The sequence below is a fragment of the Trematomus bernacchii genome, unplaced genomic scaffold (assembly GCF_902827165.1).
Source record: "Trematomus bernacchii unplaced genomic scaffold, fTreBer1.1, whole genome shotgun sequence".
In the NCBI taxonomy this organism is placed as follows: domain Eukaryota; kingdom Metazoa; phylum Chordata; class Actinopteri; order Perciformes; family Nototheniidae; genus Trematomus; species Trematomus bernacchii.
The window spans coordinates 733,964-760,605 of record NW_022987609.1 but is presented as its reverse complement, the minus strand read 5'-3'; the positions used below and the strand labels follow the sequence as shown (position 1 = coordinate 760,605).

Below are 26,642 nucleotides of genomic sequence, written 5' to 3'. Positions count from 1 at the left end.
GGTCTGGTCAGGGACTTGAACCGGCGACCCTACAGCTCACAGTCCAAGCCCCTACTGACTGAGCCACTGCCGGACAGACCATTTACATGCATACAAACCTATGTAACAAGAAGGAAAGAATAAGCCCCCCAAAAGCATAATAAGGCACCTTTAATGCTTGTAATGTTTTTATTGCATTTTTTCATTCATTTGTTGTAAAGCACGTCGAATTGCCTCGTCTTGCCTTGCCTGTAGAGCATATTCATGAAAAGTATTGCAAATGTTATTTCTCCTGGGAAAATGTTATATAACCACCTAGAAAACAAGTCGTGCCAACTCATTTGCACTTTGAATTTACATTAGGTGAGGGTATCTAACTGGTTTTTATTTGAATAATGTGTTTTTGCCTCTTTAGTTAATGTTCTTCTACTGTTTTTATTTTTCCCCTTCATCTGCACTGTACATTTGTTGTTATGACGGTGTAAATGTCCCCGCTGTAGGACGAATAAAGGGTTTCTGATTCTGAAAAAACACTTATATATATACGTAAGTAGTACTTTCACTTGTCATAGAGTGTATTTACAGTGTGGTATTAGTAGTAAGGCAAGGCAAGTTTATTTATATAGCACCTTTCAACACAAGGCAGTTGTAGTAGTAGTAAAAGATATGAATACTTCTTCCACCACTGCACATACTGTATACCAAGTTTGTTTTCACCTACAGCCTCACAACTGTCTCCCCCCTCTCTCTGTGGTTGTTTCTCTCGTTCACACACACGGTTAAACCCCCATCATTACAGGGTGTAAACACTCGGAGCGATGAGGGATCGTCGGTGGGAGTGGCAAAGACCTGGCAAGTCACAGGTGGTTCAGCTCGGGGGAAGACTTGATCACAGGAGACATGTTGACCTGCAGGGACCAGCTGAGTCAGTCAAACTATGAGAAAAACAAGCCCAGTGGTTGTTGGGTTTTTTTCTGTTTGTTTGTGCACACTCAGAGAAGATGTGGGGGAGGTATTATAGTCAGGAGGGGGGGGTTGTTTTGGGAGGTGAAGGAGGGGCTTGTTAGACTCTGGTTAGCAATTACATGTGACTTAGTTTTCGAGCATATGTGATGCAATGATCACCTGAGGGACTGAATGTGATTCATTAAGTCCTGGCACATAATACAACATGTTCATGCACTCCAACAATGTTGGCCCTGCTTACACACAAACAGCAACACTCACTCACACACACACACACACACACACATAGATAGTAGTCTGTAAAACACACATGAGAGACAGAGGAGGATAGAATCAGCCTCGGACGGAGACCATCATCTTCTGCATACTCGGCTGCTGCTGCTGCCGCCGCTGCTGATGTGTGTGTGTGTGGGTGTGTTAGTTCCCTTGGATGAGCACACACACGGCTGAGGATGCAGCTGGGAGCATGAGTTCTGACCGAGAGGAGTATGACATGGTCTGTCAGAAAGCTGTGACCCTAATTGTTGACCTTTGCCTGCACAACAGCTCGCTGCTGGACCCGGACACCTGTCAGGATTACCTCTTCCTGCTGTCCAGCCACAGCTCTGACCGCAAACAACTGGGTAAGGACTATAATTAACTCCTGATCTATATCGGGTGAGGGGCGGCTGCTCCCCTGTTGTGCTTTGTTCATCTCTGTTCTTTAGGTTTTCCTTAAAAAAAAAAGCTAATTTCCGAAGGGTTGCTTTACTTAAACAGGACTGCTAAGGCATCATCCCTGTGTGGTCAAAGAAGACGTTGCTCAGACGGAGCTTCCACTGAACCATTAACACATCTGTAATGAGTTTTCGTGACCCCGGGGCACCAGGGAGCAATAGGTGTATAATACAAACTCACATTGACTCCCCCAGTTTGCTCCAGAGAGCTTCTACCGTGAATAGATAAGCCTTCGGGCTGACTAATGCCAGCTGATGCTGTCCCGACCACTCAGCCTTACAAAGAGAATAAGAGACAAACCTTTGCAGAAGATGTACGCTGTTGCTTCAGAGTGAACAACACAGAGCGGTAATGAGAGTTTAATCTGCTCTGCAAAGTTTCAACATCCTGAATTGAATTATATATTTATTCATGAAGTGTGATTTACACATCTGTTGCAGACTCTTGCATCTGTTGCTCTGGCACTTGAAATGGGCTTCACCCTCTTTAAAGGAATAATCCCTCTCTTGTTAATGGAGCAGCTCCTGCAGGCGCATGTGCTTTCATTCGTCACTGTGTGTATTGTAGTTGGGGGAAGATGTGCCGTTAAATCTGGCAAATATTGTTTCGAAGCGGAGTACTCTGGAGAATTTAGTGTTATTGCAAAAAACATTTAGCAAGATATAACCGAAGGGGATGTGGATTTTAGAGAGAAGACTTTTAGATAACTGAGCTCATTCAATTTGGATTTAAAAACTGGATTTAGAATACATATGATTTCACACTAATAACCTGATCTTATGCATATTAGATATCCTTCACTTTTAGCGTTTCCTCATCCAGCACATTTTGTATTTCTCCCCCTAACATACGAGTTTGACTGAGAAATTGTTTTTTTTAGCTTTGAGAGCAGGTGCACAAGAAATAATAGATAATATTTGTGGCTGCTTTTTCATGGATGGGTCCCTGTTCAGAGTGCATGTCACACCAATCCCCACCAAATCCACTGTCAGCTCACATCACTCTCAGCGGAGGAATTGAACGTACTTCACAGAGCCACTGGCATCCACCACAGAGCTGTGGGGACATTAAATGCCATTGCATGTTATGCATCTGTTGAAGTTAATTAATTCTGTCACATGGAAGCTAAAGACAAGCTGCTTCTTATAATGTTGGAGGATGTGTAGGTTGGGGTGGGGTGGGGAGGGGGGGATGTATGAAATGTTGTTGTTCCCTGTATATGCTTTTCTTTTCTATAATTCATGGTTCCACAGAGAGCAATGTGTGGTTATAAAGAGTGCTTTTCAGACTAAAAAGGTTTTGGCTGAGGTAAGAATGTATATTTATCTTTACTAAGATGTCTTCAAAACACTCACACTAACCAAAAGTTATAATATCCCGACTACTGTAAAGCACAAATGCCTGTTGTGATGATACATTGTTGACGTTGGTGGAGTCTGCCAGAAGATTTATGTTTTCATCTGAATCTTTGGTGATAGTGTCCGTACTGGTAATTGGATTGGATAAAGATCTATGAGTGCAGGCACACACATTGTTCATAGTATCGCTTCAATATAGAGAAAAAAGTTGTTCTTTACCATTAATCTAAGATCAATTAAAAATAATACTTTTTTGAAAATGTTTCAAATTTGAGCGAAACATTTGCACCTATTCCTGTGGTTTATGTATCTTCATGAAGATAGACAAGAGGAGAAAGGACTGAAGGGAATTACATCTTTACAAGCATATACTTTTAATTTGCTTTAATGCACAACATTTTGTTTATGCAGATGTAGCTGTTGTTTTCATGAGAGAGCAATTCCCTCAAAAATGCCCCAGAGTGCTGCGCTCGAAGTTCAAATTATTTCTACTTTGACCTCAATTGCCACTGACCTTTCAAACCGCAACACTAAGAGAACAACTGTATGAAGCAGCAAAGGCAAGAAGTGGAGGTAAACTAACTTACCTTAGCAAAGAGCAAATCTCTTATCAAGTGAAGGCAGCTGCAGAGTGTTAGCTTAGCGTACTAGCCTTCAATATCCGAGTGCAATACAAGATGAGTAGCAGGATCTTTTGTATTTATGTATTAATTTGATTGTTTATGCTTGTTCTAGGTTTGTAAATGTGATGGAGCATGGGGTGCTTTTTTAATGATGTGCTTTTTGTCTGAGTCATCTTATAACGTGCGTCACCAATGGATAAAATGGTATTTCAACTGTCAAACAAATCTACGTGTACTAAAAAATAACATGAACCTGGAGCAGACGGCTAAAATCGTAAACAGTCGATAGCCAAAAAGACAAAGAATTCAAATATTATTAGATATCATTTTCATAAATTTGAACTTTCAAAATTGCATGATTTCAAAATCTCATCACTCCACTTTTCACAATTGACGTGTTTGCGACAAACCCACTCTCCATTCCCATTACGTTACTATTTGTTTTGCTTCATTTGGTCAGTGAAGTGCTTTTTAATGGCTAAGTATAAGTGAACTTGTTGCTCTTAAATATAGAGCATGCACAGTCTTCAATCAAATTGTCATTTTCTCGCTACCTCATTAGCGCTGATAGCTTTGCCACATTTGATCCCCCTGTGACAGCTTTAAAGAGCACATTAGGTTTGCAAACATACAGCTGTTTGAATATATCTGCAGCTATCAGACACACAGAAGCAGAGTCATGTTTCTGTCTGTACTCCCCAGTGTTGTTTGAGCGTCCCCTTGCTGGCTTCAAATCGATTACGATAAAATAGGATTGACTAATTAGAGAGTCTTCTGTCCTGATGCGGCCGGGAGATGATAATCTATTCTCTTTATTGAGCAATTTGTTGAAGTTGGCTGATTGTATTCCAATCAAAGCGGCGCCGGACACACCTGCTGTGCGTGTGAACGGCAACACTTTTTCAGAGAGCTAAATAAGAGCTTGGATCAGCATCTCACACTCTGCTGAGCGAACATTTCTCACTGATCAACTGCCTGCCTCGGGTATTGATATTCACTCCCGGTGTATCACCTGAAAAGGCTGCATGCACTTATAACCCGTGCACCTACCACCCTCTCTTGCAAACAAACACAGCACTCATTACAAATTCCTCTTTCATTATCAGCGGCAGCTTCAGGTGTGTGGGCTTTGAATTTGCGCACGCCCATCTCATCTTGAGGTTTATTAAGCAAGACCTTGGCTCGCAGAGGACATTAGCATCAGCAGATCATTCATTTTAGTTCCCACTGGTATCCAATACGTGTCCGTGGTATTTGCAGAAACGGGATGGTGCATTGCAGGTTGCATCCAAAACATAAAAACAAGAACATTAAATTAACTGCACTGTGGAGATTAGAAAACCTAGGCCGAAAAACCACTGTGCCTTTCAATAATTAATACCGTCTACCGTCTTCTGTGTTTTATTGATACAACATTTCACTGTAGACCACAAAGGAACAGTGTCCGTTGCTGTTGTGGAAGATAACACTCTGTCTGTCATGAAAATACCAAATGCCAATTCTCAAAGGACTATTATTGTATTCATTAGATTAAAAAAGACACAGCATGGGTATTTTTCTTATGGCACCCACTCAAGCAAGGAAACAGAATTAGGTGGGTTTCTGTATTCATCTAGCCTTAATCCTTTCTTTACACCCTTGCACAGGAGTGAAGGTAAACCGTTTTCTTATGTAAGAGTGCTTTCATGACACTGTGGGCCCAAATCAAACAGCGGGTCAGCGAGTCAGCGAGTCAGCGAGTCGTTTCAGATGGGAAGAGGATAGGCAAAGTGGAACACATTTTTCATTAAAGTTAATGCGCTAACGACAAAAGTCAAACAGTGGCTTGAATACCAATCAGCTGAAAGCAGTTTTATAAAGAGAAACGCCTTCATCTCTCTGTCTAAGGACCCTCTGGTGGGCAACCTCCCCCCCCCCCCACCTACATCTTCAATTTTGAAGCTCAATAGCAACTGGGATGTCCCCGAAGGTGCCAATTTCCAGCGATATAATCTGCTCCCCAGTCGAACAGCTGTGGAACTATTGTAAATGTGAACCCATGAATAAATAATAACAATCCTTCTTCCTGTACTCAATAGTGCAGACAACATCACACTGTGTTGTAAGCTCGGTGTTGGTTATTCACAGGAAAAGTGCGCTCCCTGCATCTGTCTCTCCTCCAAAATGCACCAGTGTCATAAATGACAAAAGTGTAAGGAAGGATGGGTAATGCAGAAACCTGCTGTGTGTTATAAGGGCCAGCGCACAGGGCAGGGCCTCTGCTGAGCTATTGAGCAGAAACAACGGATTATTGATTAAAGAATCAGGCCCCAAGCGAGCAGAGCGCTGAGAGCCTCTCACGGCAACGAGAGAGAAAAAACAGAGCATGAGAATTCTTTCTTTACCTTCTGCCCCACTGGAGCGCAAGAATATTCAACAATTTGATGCTATACTGTAACACAAGAATCAACAACTTGATACACACCATACTGCTTGTTTAGTTTCGCTATGAGTGTCGAGCTACAAGTACAACACATATGCCAACCCAGTCTCACGGCATTTCGTGTTATAGTCACAACATTTAATCTATTGATTCGTGTTCACCAACACGATTTTCTCCTTTTTTTCGTGTCACACAGGACGATTTTAAAAGCAATGTATTTCTATTGGTAGTATGTTTCGTGCCTGCAACACGTCTTTTTGTCCGGTCGGGTCTTGGAAGACCGGAAGCTGTGTGGTTCATAAAAACATGTTCTTATTCAATATCAAGCCACGATTATTGTTTTTATTTTAAATCGTATAATGTCAGACTTTTTTTGCCGTCCGTGATGAAAAGAAATGGGGCTCAGAGCCTCAGAATACTGAAATCTGTATTTTTTTTAATCTTTTTTTCCTTCTAATTTGTTATTCTTTTCTAAATAACACACTGTTATTTACTCGACAATAACACACAATTATCCTTGCTTTTATTTATTTGTTTATTTCTATAATCTCTGGCTTTTTTGGCGTCCGTCAGGAACTGAATTTCAAAATAAAATAACCGGAAACAGACGTAGGCCTATATGCATGGGCGTAATTTCCACTGGGGACAGGGGGGACATGTCCCCCCCACTTTTCAAAATCCCATTTGTGTCCCCCCCACTTTTACATTTTTTATTTTTTTATTTTTTTTAATTTCTTTTTTTACGCAAGCGGTCATCGTCACGGAGGAGCGTCTGTGTGTGTGTGGCACGAGCGCATCTTGTGAGAGAGAGATAGAAAGAGAGAGAGACAGAGAGAGAGACATAGGCCCTTTCTCATGTCATCAAATGTCCCATCCTCGACTCCTCGACTCCTCGACTCCTCGGTCCTCCGGTAGTGACCCGGAAATGAATTTTAGCGCGCCATGTTGAAGGACATCTCATTTCTCGAAATGCACATCGAGGACCGAGCATCGAGCGTCGAGGAGGCTCTCTGGAGGAGCTATAACCGAGGATACACTGATGGGTCCTCCACGGTCCTCCACGGCTCCTTCGTGGATGCATTTCCGGCAACAGTGATGTTTCAAAGAGTCGAGACGCACGGCCGGACTTATCTCAGCCAATGACAGCTCTGCATGCATCCCCTGGATATTATTTTATTAACTGCTTTCATCGCGACGCGATGTTTACAGTGAGAACAGCTGTGAGGTCCGTGCAGAAAGCAGAGCAGTGTGTATAATATATATCATATCACTCAGTATAACAGGCCTACTCTCTTTATTTGCTTTAGTTTAGTAGATATCTACAAACAAAGTCGATATTTTTCTAAAACCATTTAGTGCTTCACATAATAAAATACACAACGGCTGTAGCCTGATTATGCTTTAGGAGCTGTAGGTGTGTGTAGTGTAGGTGTGTGTGGTACAGTGTGTGCGTAGATGCAGCGGACAGACAGGTCTCAGTTGGTTTGGTGTCTTCTGCTTACTTGTAATACTTGTAAATAAAACTTTTGGCCCGTCATTTATTTCCCTCATTGTAGCGACCAGAGAGGGGGGGGGGGGGGGGGGGGGGATATATCCAGTCTCTGATAGTGTTACGTTATTATGAGAGTGCTCTGTTTGATTCTGAAATTGTATATATTTATTAGGGCTGTCAAGTTAACGCGTTAATAACGCGTTAACGCAAAAAAACTAATTATTTTAACGCGATTAACGCATGTGTATTTTTTGTCCTCGGCCGCCGTAGTTTCAGAGCGCATCGAGTGTAAAATACCATCGACAAGCTGATGCTGACAGCCCCGCTCCTGCCGCCCGCTTGTGGCAGACCACACTTCCACGCTCACTGGCAGGCCCGGACTGGCCATCGGGAGGACCGGGAGGGTATGTGTGGCGCGACTCGCGCGGGCGAGGCACACCTTACGTGTTGTTGTTGTTAGCATCTGGTGCTAGCTAGCTGCGCTAACGGATATAAGGAGCTGTTTCAATGACATTTCGCCGACAACTGCGCCGAGCACTTGACTTTATGCAGGTAGCCAGACAGTGTGACATTGTACGAAAAGTCAGCACACTCAGCACGGATAGTACGCGCAACATGATTGCAGCGTCCAGGCAGCTCCCATTCGAGCATATATGCCTTGAGCTGCACATAGCTCAACGATCCATCTCCGTGTCCACACACACACACACACACACACACACACACACACACACACACACACACACACACACACACACACACACACACACACACACACACACACACACACACACACACACACACACACACACACACACACACACACACACACACACACACACACACACCACACACACACACACACACACACACACACACACACACACACACACACACACACACACACACAGTATTATTGTATGAGAGAGGTTCCAGGTTGAATTGAGGCGAATATTTGTAATGTTCAGAGGTTGTTGTGTTTAATATTCATGAGAATATTTGTCATTGTTCAAATGATAATAAACAAACATATAAAGCATATTTGTCCACTCATATGTTGATAAGAGTATTAAAAACTTGAAAGATATCGCTCTAAGGTACATTTAGAACAGATAAAAAATGTGCGATTAATTTGCGATTAATCGCGATTAACTATGGACAATCATGCGATTAATCGCGATTAAATATTTTAATCGACTGACAGCCCTAATATTTATATAAATATATACATATATGTGTGTGTGTGTGTGTGTGTCTGTGTGTATGTCCGCATCTGTAGCCTGTTATTGTCTCATTATACCGCACTGTGAATGAATTAAAAGTAAATATATAAGTCGTCATGAACACATCTGTCCATCAGACAGAGTGCTGCTGTGCCTCCTGTCATCATTAATGGACGTCTCTTTAAAATGACCGCTCAGAGGAGAGGAGTTCTCATTTCTCTAACCGCCTGCTGCTTCCCCTCTTCTCTCCTCGGTTCCCCTCCTCGGCTCCTCCGCTCGCATCTCCTGTGGGCGGGACTAAGTCTCGAGGATAGGAGTCGAGGAGGGGAGTCGAGGAGGAACATTTGAAGACATGAGAAAGGGCCATAGAGAGTTACGGGGGTTGTTGTTAGCATTTGGTGCTAGCTCGGAGCTAATGGAGATTAGTAGCTGTTTCAACAATAAGGAGGGGGAGAGCTCTTTCCTGTCGGACTTTGAGAGACTGAGAGAGAGAGAAATAGAGAGAGAGAGACAGAGAGAGAGACAGAGAGAGAGAGAGACTGAGAGAGTTACGTGGGTTGTTGTTAGCATCTGGTGCTAGCTCGGAGCTAACGGAGATTAGAAGCTGTTTCAACAATAAGGAGAGGGAGAGTCCTCTCCTGTCGGACTGAGAGAGATAACGTCAGCTCAGGGAGGTAAAGGACTCTCTGAGTGATTAGGTTGTAAACTTTAGTCTAGTTATCTCAGTGGGTCTCAAACGGTTTGGTCATCTATGTAAACAAATATTTCCATCTATGTAATATATAGTTGTATATAAAATAAGTTAAGAAATCCTTCCAATGTGTACTATAGGTCAGTACAAAAATAAAAAACACAGTTTGAAAGGGGAGTGATTAGTCAAATATGCATAAATAAAAAGAAAAAATGCAGACTAGGTAAGATAAAGATAGGAGAGAGGAGTTTATCAATGATTTGTTATTGGTTGTGAGCATATTCTAATGGCTTTTTGATTATTGAAATATATACAGTTCTGTTTCATATGAGTGTCGAGAACTGTATCCATACATCTCTTAATGTTGCCCTCAAAGTGCACCAGATTGATGCATTCAACTTCAATTTAAAGAAACAAATCTTCCCGGGGTGCATGCCCCCGGACCCCCCTAGAGGATGTCAGGTAATCACCAATAAAACAGGTTCACATGGATAGGATACTAGATAAGTGTGCACACTCATTATATACACTACACATTTTTCTTGGATTTTTTAACACTATAGTCCCTAATATATTTGTAGAAAGACAGGAAATGGAATTAAATTGAGAAAATATTTCATTGCGGAGGACCCCCTGTTTTGTGTCCCCCCCACTTCTCAAACCAAAGTTACACCCTTGCCTATATGGGACATTTCGAGCATCATTGCGATACACACCCACTGAACTGATTACCCAAGATCCTCAGCTATGGTTTAAGCTCAGTGATTGGATGTTTTAGCCGCAATGCACGTTGGGATATGGTGTTATTGCGATATGAAATCTGAAAAGCTTTTCGGAGTTTAGGATGGCCGAAGACACTACACTACCCATAATCCTCAGCTATCGTTTGGGACTACAGTCCCCGTGATTAATCTTCAAGCTCTGGGATTGGATGTTGGAGTGGCAGTGCACCAAGGTTACGCCGAGCGTCAAACAGCACTTTGAAATGGAACGAAACCACGGCAGACTATCCAAAACTGGACTCAAGATTTCAAGATTTTCAAAGGTTTATTGACACATCATATACACAACTACGGTGTAGTTATGCAATGAATGAAAAATGTGGGTCGCAGGTTCCTCAACAGTGCATTACAAGACATCTATCAATATGTGTGTATACCTCCACCATTAAACTGTCATATTCTGCACATTTCTAGATATACTATCTACATACGAGTATAATTCATATGTATAATATCAGTTAAAATAAGTGCTTCAACATAGTTAACATAGCAGGAAAACAATATATTAGACGTTAAGTACTTTGTCAGGCTTAATATTTATCTGTAGATACCCCCAAAGCTTTTTTCTTATTTAAAATAAGACCTTAATCTAAAGTATTCTTTAATGTTTAAAGGTCCCATGTCATGGCCATTTCTACTGATCATAATTCCATTGTTGAGGTCTACTAAAATAGATTTATATTGTGCAATTTTCCAAAATCACATTGGTTTCTCATACAGCATCTCTGTATAGTATGTGTATTCACTCTCTGTCCTAAACGGCTTGTTGGAGCTCCTGCCCCCCACTCCCTGTGAGCCCAGTGGCCGTCTGCGAGACAGCGAGACACAGCGAAACCCAGCCCCACACCGCCACACACGGTTGCCAAGCAGTGCTTATTGTTGTTTAGGCTGGCCACTCATGTGTCGCGAGTGTTGACAGGGAGCGGGGGAGCACGCTCATGAACTGTTAGCGCCGGAACCTCCCAACGGCTGCGGAGCGCATTTGCGCCGCATTTGGGCATAAGATGAGGTTTGAGTCTGCGTGATTTGCGTGTAGGCAGGGGCAGCAGCCATATCATTAGCTAGATCTGATGGATTTGGACATAAACGCGAGTGAATTACCGGACGCGAGAGAGAGAGATCAGCACCTGCAGCTCTGCCCGCTGTGAGGGACCGGTGAGCAGAGCAAAACACACCTTTAGACGTCACCTAACACATTTAGCTATGGCACTGTCGTATACATTGAATTATTCAATTTGATAATATGTAATCAATTTAGGCATCCCTCCCAAAAAAGAAAAAAAAAAAAAAATTAATAAAAATATTCACAACTCATATTCGAATACCTGAATAATTATTCGAATACCTGAATAATTTCGAATATTCGAATATTCGATTAATCGTTCCCATCCCTAGTATGGGCACGTCACTGTACCCAGGAAGAAAAAGAGAAATCTCCAACGAGGCGTTCTGGGGCAGCATCGACAGGTATTTTCTGTGTTAGAGTTTTACTCGCTACAGGGTGTACTTTGAGGGTTTGTGACTTTGCAGACCTTTTATATGCAGAAAAACCTTCATAACACACAAGGGGACGGGTAATAACCAGAAAAGCATGACATGGGACCTTTAAATAAAGGTTAATTTGTTTTTCTGTTTTGCACATCCTCCTATTAATATCTTTGTACATCCAGCACTAAACTGTTTTATTGTAGAGATCACTTACAGTATCTTCTTGATTTTTTATATTCTATATATTTCTATGTACTCTTAATATTTTTTTCATCAAATATAACATATTAAAAAAGGTATTCAATAACGTGCTTTAACCACTAGGCGGTGCACACAAGGTACACACAGCATACTAATAATAACTTTGTATTATTAGTGTAGGACACTTATGTATGTATAACATCTGAAGATGTGTAGTTTTATTCATGTTTTCACATAATTGTACATGATATTGCTATACTATTTCTCATGTTTTACTTCTACACATTAATATCTGATTTGTAAAACATCACAGACAGAAAGGTATATCCGTAATTTAATGGTAAGCTATTGAAATTCTGATTCCATAGATGTGTCTCCCATCACCCAAAACCCCTGACTATTCTCTCAACTCAGTATTTACATTCTTATATTCAAAGAAAATCAGTAATATCTTTAAAAACTACAAGTCCTTTTCTATCAGCTGTGCGCCGTTATGGTGTAAATATAACCTATCTACCAATTGGATCAAATATAAAAGTCAGCCGAATTAGTATTGATACTGCAAGGAGACGTATTGTGTGAAGAGAAATTGAAGATGTTGTTTAACAGCTGATATATTTATGATCCACATCACGTATTCAGTTTCGGTAGCAGTTCTTCCAGTTTGTCCAAAGGTCTTCTAATCAGGGCTCTATAAATAAAGAACTACGGCAGATGTGTAATATTTAATGCAGCCGAACCGTGTATTACAATGCCGTTATGTGATGACTTCCAAAGAGAAAAGCAAGCACACTCGGAATAAAGTATTATTTTCTTTTTCTTTTAATGTTTTTCGGATTTCATATAGTATAAACACCATATCCCAACGTGCATTGCGGCTAAACAATCCAATCACTGAGCTTCAACCATAGCTGAGGATCTTGGGTAATCAGTTCAGTGGGTGTGTATCTGTTTCCGGTTATTTTATTTTGAAATTCAGTTCCTGACGGACGGCAAAAAAGCCAGAGATTATAGAATTAACAAATAAATAAAAACAAGGATAATTGTGTGTTATTGTTGAGTAAATAACAGTGTGTTATTTAGAAAAGAATAACAAATTAGAAGGAAAAAAAGATAAAAAAAAATACAGATTTCAGTATTCTGAAGCTCTGAGCCCCATTTATTTTCCTCACGGACGGCAAAAAAAGTCCGACATTATACGATTTAAAATTAAAAACAATAATCGTGGCTTGATATTGAGTAAGAACATGTTTTTATGAACCACACAGCTTCCAGTCTTCCAAGACCCGACCGGACAAAAATACGTGTTGCAGGCACGAAACATACTACCAATATAAATACATTGCTTTTAAAATCGTTCTGTGTGACACGAAAAAAAGGGGAAAATCGTGTTGGTGAACACGAATCAATAGATTAAATGTCGTGACTATAACACGAAATGCCGTGAGACTGGGCAGTTTACAAGAAAACAAGGCCATATGAAACACTTAAAATTACAATTTAAAGAAGATCCTTGATTTCAGATAAAAGCAGTCTTCTCTTTTCTAGACAGCGACTGGCTTACATGAAAAGTGTCACTAGCAGGTTTTGACTTCTGTCGCTAGCTTATTAGGCTAACATTAGCTCCATGATTTTGGTGTAAACTAAGCTCAACTGGATGACTTTAAATGTATCAAAGTTACCAAAAAAAAGGTACAAGTACCCTCTGCCCTATTAAAACATTTACAGTCAAGCAGTGAACATATTCACCAGTTTATCCATGTTAAGGAACAGCAAGTAAACGTAAAAAAGAGCGGGAAAGAGCCGCTTACGTTAGCTTAAAACTATCACATAGTAGTACCAAGGATGAGCTTTTACACGCTGTAAAAACTCTTCACTGTAGATGTGCTAGTCCATAGAGCGCTTGTTAACACAACAAAACAAAAAAAACGTATTAATACAGTTTTAGTTTTTAATGTTTTTAATTTAGCTTTAAAGGTAATGCTAGGTAGGCTAGAACTGTAAGCTAGTTAGCCGGACATGCTAACATTTTCATCTTATTTTAGAACACTTAGACACACTGTTTTATCCTGGTTTGCACTTTGACTCAAGTTGTTGGCTTTCAAATGGCTTTATATTCCAAGTATCACTCTCGTTCCCTCTACAGCGCCCTACATGGTGTAATATTTGGGTAGAATTGAAGGAGAGAATAAAATCTAACTAAAAAGTCTTTAGTTTTGCCTCATTTGACTTGCTCATGTCACCGATGTCAACTGTCAAGCTACTCTAATTTCTCTAACGAAGCCTCGTGTACTTCTTCCGTTTCAGAGTTTCACTTGCTGGTTTCGGTTCATGTACTGTAGCTGTTTTGTCATAATGGCTGTTGAGCTGTCTGTCACGGTGAGAGCTTTCGGGCGTCTGGGGGCCGACGCTCCTGTCTCGCTCACAGGGTTGATGGTGCAGTGTCAGACTTGGGGCCTGCTATACTTCATCATACAAATTAATGCCAGTCTATTGCTAAATGGAGGAACACTAAAAATACACTGGATTTTTCATGCTAAGATCAAAATCAGAGCTGAAGACATAACTAGCATCGGCCTGGACCTGCAAACCAATGGAGGCATTTAAGGCAGGGGGGGAGTGTGTGTGAGAGAAACTCCTTTTGGTGTGAACTTTGGGATTTGAGCCTTTGCAGACCATTTACATGCACACAAATCTATACTACACTACAGCAAAGGGAACAATCTATTAGCATAATAAGGCCTCATTAACATATCTACAAAAAAATCTAAATAGCTATTATTGTATGCAGTAGTGGAATATTTCAGAGCCTCTACTTGAGGAAAAGTACTGATACATTAATGCCAAAAAAGGCATAATAGGGCGTCTTTAAGACTAACTGCTACTACATCATCATGCAGTACTCTTGTTGTAAACAATAGGAGAGTGCAATGTAGTTTGAAAAAAACTTTCTTTATTTTTATTGGGAAAACAAAAAGACAATGGGTAACAAGGGAGTAGCAGTTGATTAACAACACTGTTATAATGTGAAACCTATATTAACATATTTCTAGGATATGCAAACAACTGCAGGGATTAAGTTAGGTAACAAAAGGGGTTTATGGAAAGTCTCTGAAAGGTTATGTGTTATTAAAGAATGCAATAATGTTGGGTTCAGGGGAACTTTGTGGTAGTTTTGGGTTTGGAAGCTAACTTGTCAGTCATTTATGGAGGATGGTAACGCATTATATACAATATATACAATACAATGGGGGACTATAGGATAAACACTAGCATACTGCATAGACAGTTTAGCCAACCGTGTTATGGTCCTTAGATTGACTGCAGTGCAGTAAAAACAAATGCTTTTGCTCAATAGCAAATGAAGTGACTATCAAGCGTTATGGTTCTCATAAAGACATGTGTGAGGAATAACACACATGGGGTCCAGCCAACAGAAGGGTGTGAGGTGCCTTATCTGTTGCCTCTGGGTGAAGGATGTGAGATATTTTCTTACAACTATAACTGTATCTACCCGAAGGATATGACAAGATAATGAGGAGGAGGTCTACTAAATTAAAACTGTATGCACTAATTAAATAGAGACGTTGCACGCATGAAAGGCTAAATTAAATACAAATACCAACGCTTAAGGGGCAAACCAAGGGTGTAATATGTATGCAGCGTGGCATAGTTTTATACTATGATGCCAAGAGGGTGCTGGATTCTGCTGCCATGTGTCATGACAGTGATTGAAGATGTTTTTGTTCTTTAAAAATATAGGGAGTTGAGCCAAAGGGGAAGAGCAACACATATAAAACAATCCCTTATATATTGTGTAGGATGCCTTTTTCTTGGGTTTAAGAGAGTATGCTTTGTATCGGCCTATAAAACCTGTGTTCATACGCTGCCAGAAACTGTTTTAGTCACAGTGCACCTAGAACATATGGTGCCTCGGGCCTTCGTTCCGTTAAGACTATAACATTCCCATTTCCTGGAATCTCTGCTGCTTCCTATATTTTGTGTTTTCACTTATACTGCCATTAACAATCCCCTGAGGAAACATGACCCGCCACAAGAAGTACAATCAGGGTAGATGGGAGATGGGGCAAGGACAAACTGAATAACAGCCTCATGAAAAAACACTAGGAGGCAAAGGGAAGTGTGTCCAGCATGTCAATGTGTGTAAAGGTGTGATTTCCGTATGCGGTTGGCAGAACAAAAGGCTTTTGAACACTGTGGTGCTCATGTAGCTTTACAACTAAATGCAGAGTTGAATTTTTTTCCCCCTTTTTCTTTTAACACAACAGAGAAATAGAGGCTTGCAGTTTGAGGTTTGTTGTGACATTTTATCCTCTGATTATATTAGCGCCCTCTGCAAAGCAGCTGCAGCCTGCACTGTCTGAAATTATGTTACCTAAGCTGACAGGAATTGATGGACTGACCTTACAGCTTGTCCACCGGCGGAAAATTGCTCAGAGGTTTCTCCGCGAAACGAAAACAGTCGTGTATCTGTGTTGCATTTGTCTAATATCACATCAGTGGGGCATTAGACTGTGGAGATAAGAGGAGTAAAGAGTTATTGGTAGGTGCAACTTAAAGAAGCTTAAGATTTGAAAAAGTAAACATACAAAAAAGTATCTCATATACAATAAAATATACACTTTATTTTTAAATCCACCCAGAAAAAAAGTAGTTATAATCACCGCATACCCACACCCACTCTGGGAGCCATGTTCCATTATTCATCAACAGATTTGTCTGTGACATTTGCATATTTAAATTATGTGTTAGATGCAGTAAATACATATCCAGATATAGATTCATTTCTAACGTAATTACTTGGAATTCATTAATTCTGAGGCAGCGGCTATGGGAGATTTTCCAAGAAAACAATTGCAAAATATATAGAAGTATAACCTTTTTTGAAACATATGAATTATTCTAACAGATTCGAAAACAGGTGGATTACAACTTTTGAGATACATTTTTTTCTTGAAATTGCTGCTAGATGCAAAGAAAGTTAACTGGATTAAATATATTAAAGAAAGTTGTAGAAAAGTGGTCAAAAGAGGACATCAAATGCACATTTTCAAGCTCATATTTGTATGTAGTGTCTCTACTGTGACATGTCTCCATGCTTTAATGTTCAAAAAGCTCTTTTATTTTTCTCATACTGCCTGTGCTGCAGCACCTCTTTTCACCCTCTGTCTGAAACCAGAGCCCAGTCTGCTCTGATTGGTTAGCTGGCCGGCTCTGTTGTGATTGGTCAACAGTTAGAGATGTCCCGCCCCTTAGCCTATCATGTACAATGTGTTGGAGCGCTAGCAAATAGAAATGCGAGTGTTACATAATGATGTCACTATGTTACAGAAGGAAAAAAGGAGTCCAATGGAGGTGTTTCAGGTGTGTGGGGGAGAATAGTGAGGGACACATTTTCTCTCTTGCTAATGTAAAGAAACGGAGAAATTCAATACAGGTGCATAGTGGCGTCCCAGGGGCCTCATTTATAAAAGGGATATACGCTCAAAAAATGGCGTACGCCAGTTTCTACGCAATGTTTGCGATTTATAAAATACTAACTTGACGGGAAAATGTGCGGTCCTCCACGCAAACTCTAACCCATGCGTACGCACTAAGCACAACAACGGGAGAGACGAGAAACTGCGACACCGTTGGCAGAAGGAAGAATGGAGAGAAATATGTGGAAATAATACCATAAATAAAATGTTACCTCTCATTTATCAAATATGAAGAATTCATTTTCAAACATTGATTAAAGCCAATCTTAAAATGATTAAACAAACGCCTGTTTGAGACTCCTCAGTGCACACAAAAACATAACTTGGAGAAATAAATAAATACGGATGTTATTTAAAACCACCTCGAATATGTTGTGTTAATGTTATGAAATGTTTTCTCATAAATGATGCGGTAAGCAGGAGGACAGAATTACGTCTAAACTGACGCCGTTTTGCATTTCTATAGGTTGTAGATACGAGCGTGGTTTTATATACTATCACGTTTAATCGTGTTTTATGCCGTTTGCCAAGACTTGATAAGTCGCTCGTAAAACACAGGAGGTATGGAAACTAAGAACACCATATGTGGTAAATTGTACAGCTAATATAACACAACACATTAGTTGTATTTCCTTTAACTGGTGGATTATGGATATATAGTTGCTGATCGACAGCTGGAACACAAACCACCAAATACAACAAAATAATTCAGATCCAGTCGTCATGACTCCACTCCGGAGGGATTCCCCGATCATTTCTTACAGTTTCTCATCAAGGGGGTGTCTCCTGTCCCCGGGACAAACACACTGCCTGAGGAAGGTTAGGTTATGTGTATTCTTTTTGTCATTAACTTTTTTCGGACCACTTATTTCTTTATTTTGGTGACGATCCGACCTCCATGCTGCTACTCTGGTTCAAACTGCATCCACCAAACAATATGATTTATCTCGACCTCCCCAAAATAACCAAAATCTGACACGGTGTGAGATGTCTTTTTTAGCTGTTCGGTCATAATTTCCTGCGATCTTCTTCATGCAGTCAGTCAAAATGAATGAATGAATGGGCGTTTCTTTGACTATTTATAGGCAAATATGGGCGTTACGTGAAGCCCGCAAAAGCTGCGCCGCATTTCGAGTCGATTGTGATTTATCAAGGGAAACAGGCGTAGGAAGTGCCGGTACGCACTTCCCTCGCCGGTACGCAATGTTTTGTGAATCGGAAAATGTCGGAAAATGTCTGTACCTATTTTTGTGCTTTGTACTACGTAAGCAACCTTCTCACGTGAATCCTACGCAAGGCGTTATAAATGAGGCCCCTGTTCTTGGAAGTAAAAGGTCAATTTTTCCTATAGAAAACCTTAAGTGTTTCACAGTTGGAGTAATCCTATAGCTTGGATTGACACAAACACTCTCCTTGTTAAATCATTAGTACAAAAATATAAATGAAAACATTAAGATCTTTGTTAAAAAGCTAAAAGTGCAAGCCTGTGTTCATCAATATTTCCAGGGAGAAGTCAACCACAACTTTAAAAGTCACCAGCAATAATAAAGCATTATCACTCCAACTATTTTCTCAAATCTAAGGTCCAAATTACAACGTTATTTCCTAGAAAACTTTCAAAAACAAACAATTAACAAACTTGTAAAATAAGATTGTTACTGATCAGCATTATACTGCAGACTTTTAATTGTTTTCACATCTAGAAAACTAGCTGATCAGCACATGTTCCAGGCGGTAGATTAGGATTTTAATATTAATCATTTCCACTTACACGACAATCTGTTTGGTTATCAGTGTTGTAAATGTCTCCGTGTGCCATTAATAATACAACAGGTGAAATGTGTTGGGAATGAGTCACCCTAATTTACAAGTAATAACCTGGGGGTCACTTATGGAAACCTCTCCATATGAATACGTTTTTACAGATGCTAATTTCTCCGCTGGTAGATCATACCTTCCCCCCCCCCCCCCCCCCCATCTTTTTTTTGACAAGCTAATCCCCAGCCATGCGTGTAATTAAGAACACAGTCGTGAAAACTGTGGGCCGCGATGCATGCGAGTGACATGACAGAGAAGCGGAGCACTCAGTGTGGACACTAATCACCTGTCAGCTGCTACTGACCAAACACAGGCACTAATGCATCCCATGAGGCACCTCTGCATGAAGACAGAGAAGACGAGCACGACTGAGTAATGAGCGGAGCATCATTATCAAATGATGGAAATGTTCACTGCGACAAAACGTGGATGTGTGTTTTAAAACGTTGCATCAAAGTCGTGGGGAATAGGTTTGTAGCCTTAGGCGTCGCTTTACAGTGGTGCATAGGTGTCATATCACTGCATTACCATAATAATATAATAATCACTTCATTGCAGTGGAAATGGTGCAGGTACCTGAGGGTTTGTTACTGAGAGTATATCTGCAGAAGTACTGTGGTTGATAGATGAAACCACAGCCGTGAATAAATAAGGTTGAATAAATACATTTTTACTTACTTTATTACATTTGTTTAGGTGAATCATACATAAATAAATATGTTCTGTATGTCATGTGTGTGTTTCTGGTCTTGGGTGCATCGGATTGTTGACCTAGTTATTTGAAAAGTAGAAAGGATCCTGTTAACCCTTTTGTATTCTGTGTGTGAGCTGGTATTGTCATCTCATCATGTACAGTATGTGCTTTATCTCTTGCCTGCTAAAATATAAAATAACAAAAGCACAACATATTGTCTATAAAGTGGCTACAATTTATATATATAAAACACCAAATCACAATTTTAAATTAAGAAAGAGATTGCATTTGTTGCTGAATTTATAGAGAATTAGGAGCCAAATCTTCCACTACTCTTGGTAAGTTCTTATTTGACTGTCTTGATTCACTTTGAACGCTCCAATACGTCCTGTATCTGGTTTAGTTTTAGAGTTTCTTAAGGATAAAAAGCAGCTTTCTCCTGCTAGAAAAAGACGTTAACGAGAGTGGAGCAAGTTAAAGGACAAAGCAAAAAAAGCGGACTTTACATCCAAAACAATGGGCTGAAAGGTACTACAAGCTTTAATAAAACAAGCATTAATTTGACTGAATGGTTTCAAGTCAAACCTTTTGTTGTTTTTTGGTTAAGAGTATAGGATTTAGATTCACATGTATTCTCATCAATATCTACCCAAGATCTTCCTCCACGTTAGCGTTTCATTTGACTAATGAAATCTTAAAGGGGACCTATCATGCAAAATGCACTTTGGTACGTCTTTTATACATGAATATGTGTCCCCGGTGTTCCAGGGAACTCACCAAGTGTCAGAAAACACAACCCTCTGTATTTTCCTCCATACCCAAATCTCTAAAAAAGGGGCTGCAACGGATCTGATAAAAACTGATCCAGATTTGAACACTGTCCTGACGTCAGGATGGTGGCGCTACGGCTATTGGGCCAACTCCACCAATCAGGAGGAGACAGCCACGGCCATTGCCGTTCGAAAGCGCTGGAGACGCTGTAGTACATATGCCAGGCCTGTAAGTGGCGCTGTAGTCTGCCACAAAAACAGCGAAGAAGACTTCCCGCCCATAGTTACCATGGTTACCCTTCTGTTTATTCTCCGCTGTGGCTTTTTTTCTCCCTCCCCGAGGCAAGCGTTTGCTCCCGCTGCTTTAATTCAATGCAATCCCTCCCCGTCGAGGCAAGCACTGTAATTCTCTCCGGTTAGTCCACCAGCAGATGACAAACACCCACCTCTCCGCCTCTTCCAAGGAACGAGGGGACCGTGCGGCAGAGTTTCAGTTTCAGTTTGTTTCGCCGGTCAAGATGTCCGTTAAAGTTTAAATCTTCCGGACAAAATTAGAAAAGTGCCGGTCAAAGGTCTTCTTTGTTATTTATTGAGCTTTAAAACAAATGAATAACGACTCTATATAATAAAACACGGAGATCTCTTTTTCTCCCCCTCTTCTGACAGCCCAGCAGCTGATCAGAGCACGTCTCCCCTCTCCTGCAGGGGGGCGTGGTCAGCAGAATCAGACCCGTAGACAGCAAACAGCACATAGGGCGAAATGAGGCATGGCTAAAATGCATGATCTGTTTGGTATTTTGAAAACAGAAACGTATAAATATACCTTATATAGGTATGGCCCTACAATATATCATTTAAATATAGCATGATAGGTCCACTTTAAGTAAAGGCGGTAAAACATAAGGTGTAGTGTTTCCATCTTTTTCAACCTGTTGCCATGTGCAAGTCCCTTCATCATTTCAAGTGTTAATTGCACTCAAAAATATATACGTGTAGCTTTAAATAGCTACGCTTCAGTGCTCTGCAGCCTATATGAGCCACGTGGACTGTCCTTGGCTGGTTTTTCACAAGTGTTTTTCTTCTGGTTATTATAGAGCTGACAATGATTGAATCCCCTTTTGAGGATACCCTTCACGTAGTTTCGCTGTGGACCCACTCCCACATGGTGAGTGGCCTCTGCATACCAACAGGATCCAGACCTAATGACTCTTTACAATGCAAAGATAACACTTTAAGGGAGGCGCTCTTAAAGCCACAGCCCGGTGGCATGTGATCACGAGTGAAGTGAGACTGTGTCAGAGAGCCGCCCTGAATACAGAGTGCAGGATCTGAGAGGAAACACTCGAAGGAGGTCCCGTAATATCTGAACTCTGACTGACCTGATCTGATATATCTCTACTGAGAGCTTCTGGGATTCAGCTTTATCAGGATTACTGCTGAAAAATACACATCAATAGCCAGGTTTACCAACCCAGTCTCACATCTAAACGTGTAATAACTACGTTGGTCCACAACTTGGGACGTAGTATTTCTACAAAAACGCCTCTGAAATTGTAGGATCCCTACGTTTTTTTTCACCATTCATTTCCAATGGCTATGTCACGTGTTCTTCATCTTTCTCTCCGCAGAAATAAAAAAACATGGCCGACCTTCGTTTTATTCTCGGTAGAAAATGCCTATTTTAAGGTTAGTTTGGCCATTAAAATGCGTTTTGATGTCATTTGATGCGAGAAATATGAGTTGTTATTTCAGATTATGTGTGCAGTGGATGTACATGATCTTTAGTTTGCTAGTTATTACGAAGAATACTTGAATACAGGAAATTGTGTAAATACAACGTTTTCATTGTTACCAAGGTGGTTGCTAGGGACGCTGCTATCGATATTATGTCTGTTATGTTGTGTAACTGTTTAATGGTGTTATCTTTATTGCTACCCCCTTCCCCGTCAATTTATAGTGTTGGTCCACAGCGCAAACGTATTAGTTTAACAAAATCCGCATCTAAAATTGTGGCATAGATACGTTATTTTCCCCTGTGCAATTCTTCAACCCAGTCTCACATCTCACATCTCACATCGTCATAAACACCGGAAACAGACGTATGCAAGATCCTCAGCTCGGTGATTGGACGGTTTAGCCGCAATGCACGTTGGGAAATGGTGTTTATTATCTGAAAACAGGAAGAACTGCCGCCAAAACTGAAAACGTGGCGTGGATCATAAATATATCAGCTGTTAAACAACATCTTACATTTCTTTTCACACAATACGTCTCCTTGCAGTATCAACACTAATTCGGCTGACTTTTATATTTGATCCAATTGGTAGATAGGCTGTATTTACGCCATAACGGTGCACAGCTGATAGAAAGGGACACCTACTGGTTAAAGCACGTTATTGAATTTGATTATTTTATTATTAGATATTAATAGGATCCCTATAAAGTATATTCTTTACTCGTCGTTATTCTCTACTAATAGTTAATTAAAGACTGTATATATGACTATTTTGCACATCCCTTTCAAGATTTCAAGATTTTCTAAGGTTTATTGACATATCATATTATACACAACTACGGTGTAGTTATGCAATGAATGAAAAACTTGGGTCGCAGGTTCCTCAACAGTGCATTACAAGACATCTATCAATACGCCAGCCATTGGAAATGAATGGTGAAAAAAAACGTAGGGATCCAACAATTTCAGAGGCGTTTTTGTAGAAATACTACGTCCCAAGTTGTGGACCAACGTAGTTATTACACGTTTAGATGTGAGACTGGGTTGGGTTTACAGCCAAATGTAACGCATGTCTTAAAGGAGCCCTATTGGGGTTTCCTGGAGTTTTCCTTTTTGTGTCTTCCTCCAGAGGGATTTTCATAAAATACTTCATTACAAGTAAAAGTCTGGAATTGAAAAGGTTGCTTGTATTGAAGTACAGAAATATTATCAGGGAGATGTCCTGAAAGTAAGAAAATAATAATAAATTAAAAGTTATTACAGTCAAATAATTTACATTATTATAATGTCGAAAGTTCTGCAAATTGAGAACTGCACTTCCTATACTCATATGTGTACTTTTTCTTGAGTACATTTTTAATGAAGGTCTTTTACATGTCAAAAGTGTTTCAACTGGTATTGCTTCTTGTTCCTCTCATGAACATTTAAGACTGTGTTCGAACAGTTTGTCTGTGTCGATGCACATGGCATAGATTTAAGCAGTGGTTCAAGTTTTTGTTTTTAGTTTCTAAAGTTCAACCTCAGCCACAATCACAAGTCTATTATAAACTGTGTTGCCAAAAATACTCAGACCCTTAAGGAGAAAACTGTCAACTCAAACCAAAATGAATGATCCCACAGCTGTACCAGCCTGAAGTCGTTCATTTCTGTTTGAACAGACCCTCAATCTAGAGCACTGCATTTCAAATGTGCAGTTTTTTTACTATTTTCCACCAGATTGAGACATTTTCTCATGTTTGCACCAGGGAGCTCTGCAGGCCAATGTAACAGATGTAGGTTGTGTGTGTGTGTGTGTGTGTGTGTGTGTGTGTGTGTGTGTGTGTGTGTGTGTGTGTGTGTGTGGCTAGAGAGACATAAACTATATTGTGATTCAGGTCATAATACCCTTATCACTGACACACACACACACTTAAATGCATGCGTCGCTGTGGGGATGTCCTTCTGTGATTACATGTGATTGCATTACCTTGAGAGTCGATATTGAGTGTTTCTCATCACGTTGTTGCTCATCTCTCTGATGGATAAGTCTTTGACACAGAGCTTGACTTTCTCCATCTCTGATTATTTATTATGTTAAATTTCCTTTATTTGTAAAAAAAGAATCTTGTTAAAAACAGTTTTTAAATATTTTTTCTAGAGAACAATCAAGTATTAGAAGGAATAAACAGCAGACTATAATTTCAGCAGTTGAGATTGTTTAGTCTAATACTGCAAAGAATAATGCATCAAAATTAATGTTGTTAAATTGCTAATCAAATAACTTTCTTTGGGAAAGTGCAAAAATAGAGCGACCTCCCAAGTATACAGAAATAAATATGCAATGATTATTAACTGTGGCATCGTGTTATAAAATTGGAATACAGAGGTTACAGGGTACTGAAAAAGGATGATCCGAACTGAAGTTGGTTAAAATATTCATCTTTGTGAGAGTGGAACGTAATATTTATATATTGAATATTTATGGCATATTTCTCTTTAAGTACAAGGAAACTTTTTAAAGTGAGGCCCTTGGTGAAGTGAAGTACCCTTTCCATCACTTTTCATTTGCCTTTAAATGTTTGTTACAACTCCTCTACTGTATCATCACAGAAAACCATTCAGAGAGATGTTGTATACGAGTCATCTATATTCTTTTCAAATTATTAGTTTAATAATTATGTAGGCTTTTTTGTGTGTATGTGGGTTGTAGGTGTATGTATAATTATATATGTGCTTTTACTTAATTTAAATTTTTCACATATATTTTATGAGTTTTTTTCTTCTTTCTTTCACGTATAAAAAAAAAAGCCAGACATGTATCTTTGTTTGGTTTAAAGTGGACCTATCATGCTATATTTAAATGATATATTGTAGGGCCATACCTATATAAGGTATATTTATACGTTTCAAAATACCAAACAGATCATGCATTTTAGCCATGCCTCATTTCGCTCTATGTGCCGTTTGCTGTCTACGGGGCTGATTCTGCTGACCACGCCCCCCTGCAGGAGAGGGGAGACGTGCTCTGATCAGCTGCTGGGCTGTCAGAAGAGGGGGAGAAAAAGAGATCTCCGTCCTCCGTGTTTTATTATCTTATTATATAGAGTCGTTATTCATTTGTTTTAAAGCTCAATAAATAACAAAGAAGACCTTTGACCGACACTTTTTTAATTTTGTCCGGAAGATTTAAACTTTAACGGACATCTTGACCGGCGAAAGAAACTGAAACTGAAACTGAAACTCTGCCGCACGGTCCCCTCGTTCCTTGGAAGAGGCGGAGAGGTGGGTGTTTGTCATCTGCTGGTGGACTAACCGGAGAGAATCACAGTGCTTGCCTCGACGGGGAGGGATTGCATTGAATTAAAGCAGCGGGAGCAAACGCTTGCCTCGGGGAGGGAGAAAGAAACCCACAGCGGAGAATAAACAGAAGGGTAACCATGGTAACTATGGGCGGGAAGTCTTCTTCGCTGCTTTTGTGGCAGACTACAGCGCCACTTACAGGCCTGGCATATGTACTACAGCGTCTCCAGCGCTTTCGAGCGGCAATGGCCGGCCGTGGCCCAACCCCACATTCCCCTGATAGGTGGAGAGTTGGCCCAATAGCCGTAGCGCCACTTCTGTGACGACATAGAAGTGTTCAAATCTGGATCAGTCTGTATCAGATCCGTTGCAGCCCCTTTTTTAGAGATTTGGGTATGGAGGAAAATAGAGGGTTGTGTTTTCTGACACTTGGTGAGTTCCCTGGAACACCGGGGACACATATTCATGTATAAAAGACGTACAAAAGTGCATTTTGCATGATAGGTCCCCTTTAACTTGAACTGGCTTTAAATAAATTAGTTCTGTATTGTGAGCAAGAACAGGTATGGATAAATCGAGTCAGTAAATAAAAAGTAGAAAAATACATTAAAATAATAAATAAATGCTGCTTTACCACCATGTATGAAACTGGAGTAATTAAAAAAAAAAATAGAGCCTGTAGCCACTTCTGATCCTTCCATAAAGCAGCAGAAGACTTCCTGATGCTCTCCCCCACCAGCCCTCCCCCCCCTGAGTCCAGCTTTACTAAAGTCTCTCCTTTAACCTCCTTCCCAAGTTTCCACACAGTTCCAGTTCAGCCCTGCTGCTGCTTGGGAGGATTTCAGAGGGTTGTATTAAATCTCCTCCGGCGAATACCTGAGCGGATTCTGATTTTAGATTTTT

General features: G+C 40.3%; 1 protein-coding gene across 1 annotated transcript in view; it reads left to right on the top strand.

Moving 5' to 3' along the window:
• The first annotated feature begins 1,411 nt into the window (after window positions 1–1,411).
• syt6a (synaptotagmin VIa) overlaps window positions 1,412–26,642 on the top strand; it is an 83,944-nt gene continuing 58,713 nt past the window's right edge. Inside the window, exon 1 of the mRNA XM_034131881.1 lies at window positions 1,412–1,568. Within this exon, the coding sequence (XP_033987772.1) occupies window positions 1,412–1,568 (157 nt within the window). The remainder of the gene's footprint in view (window positions 1,569–26,642) is intronic.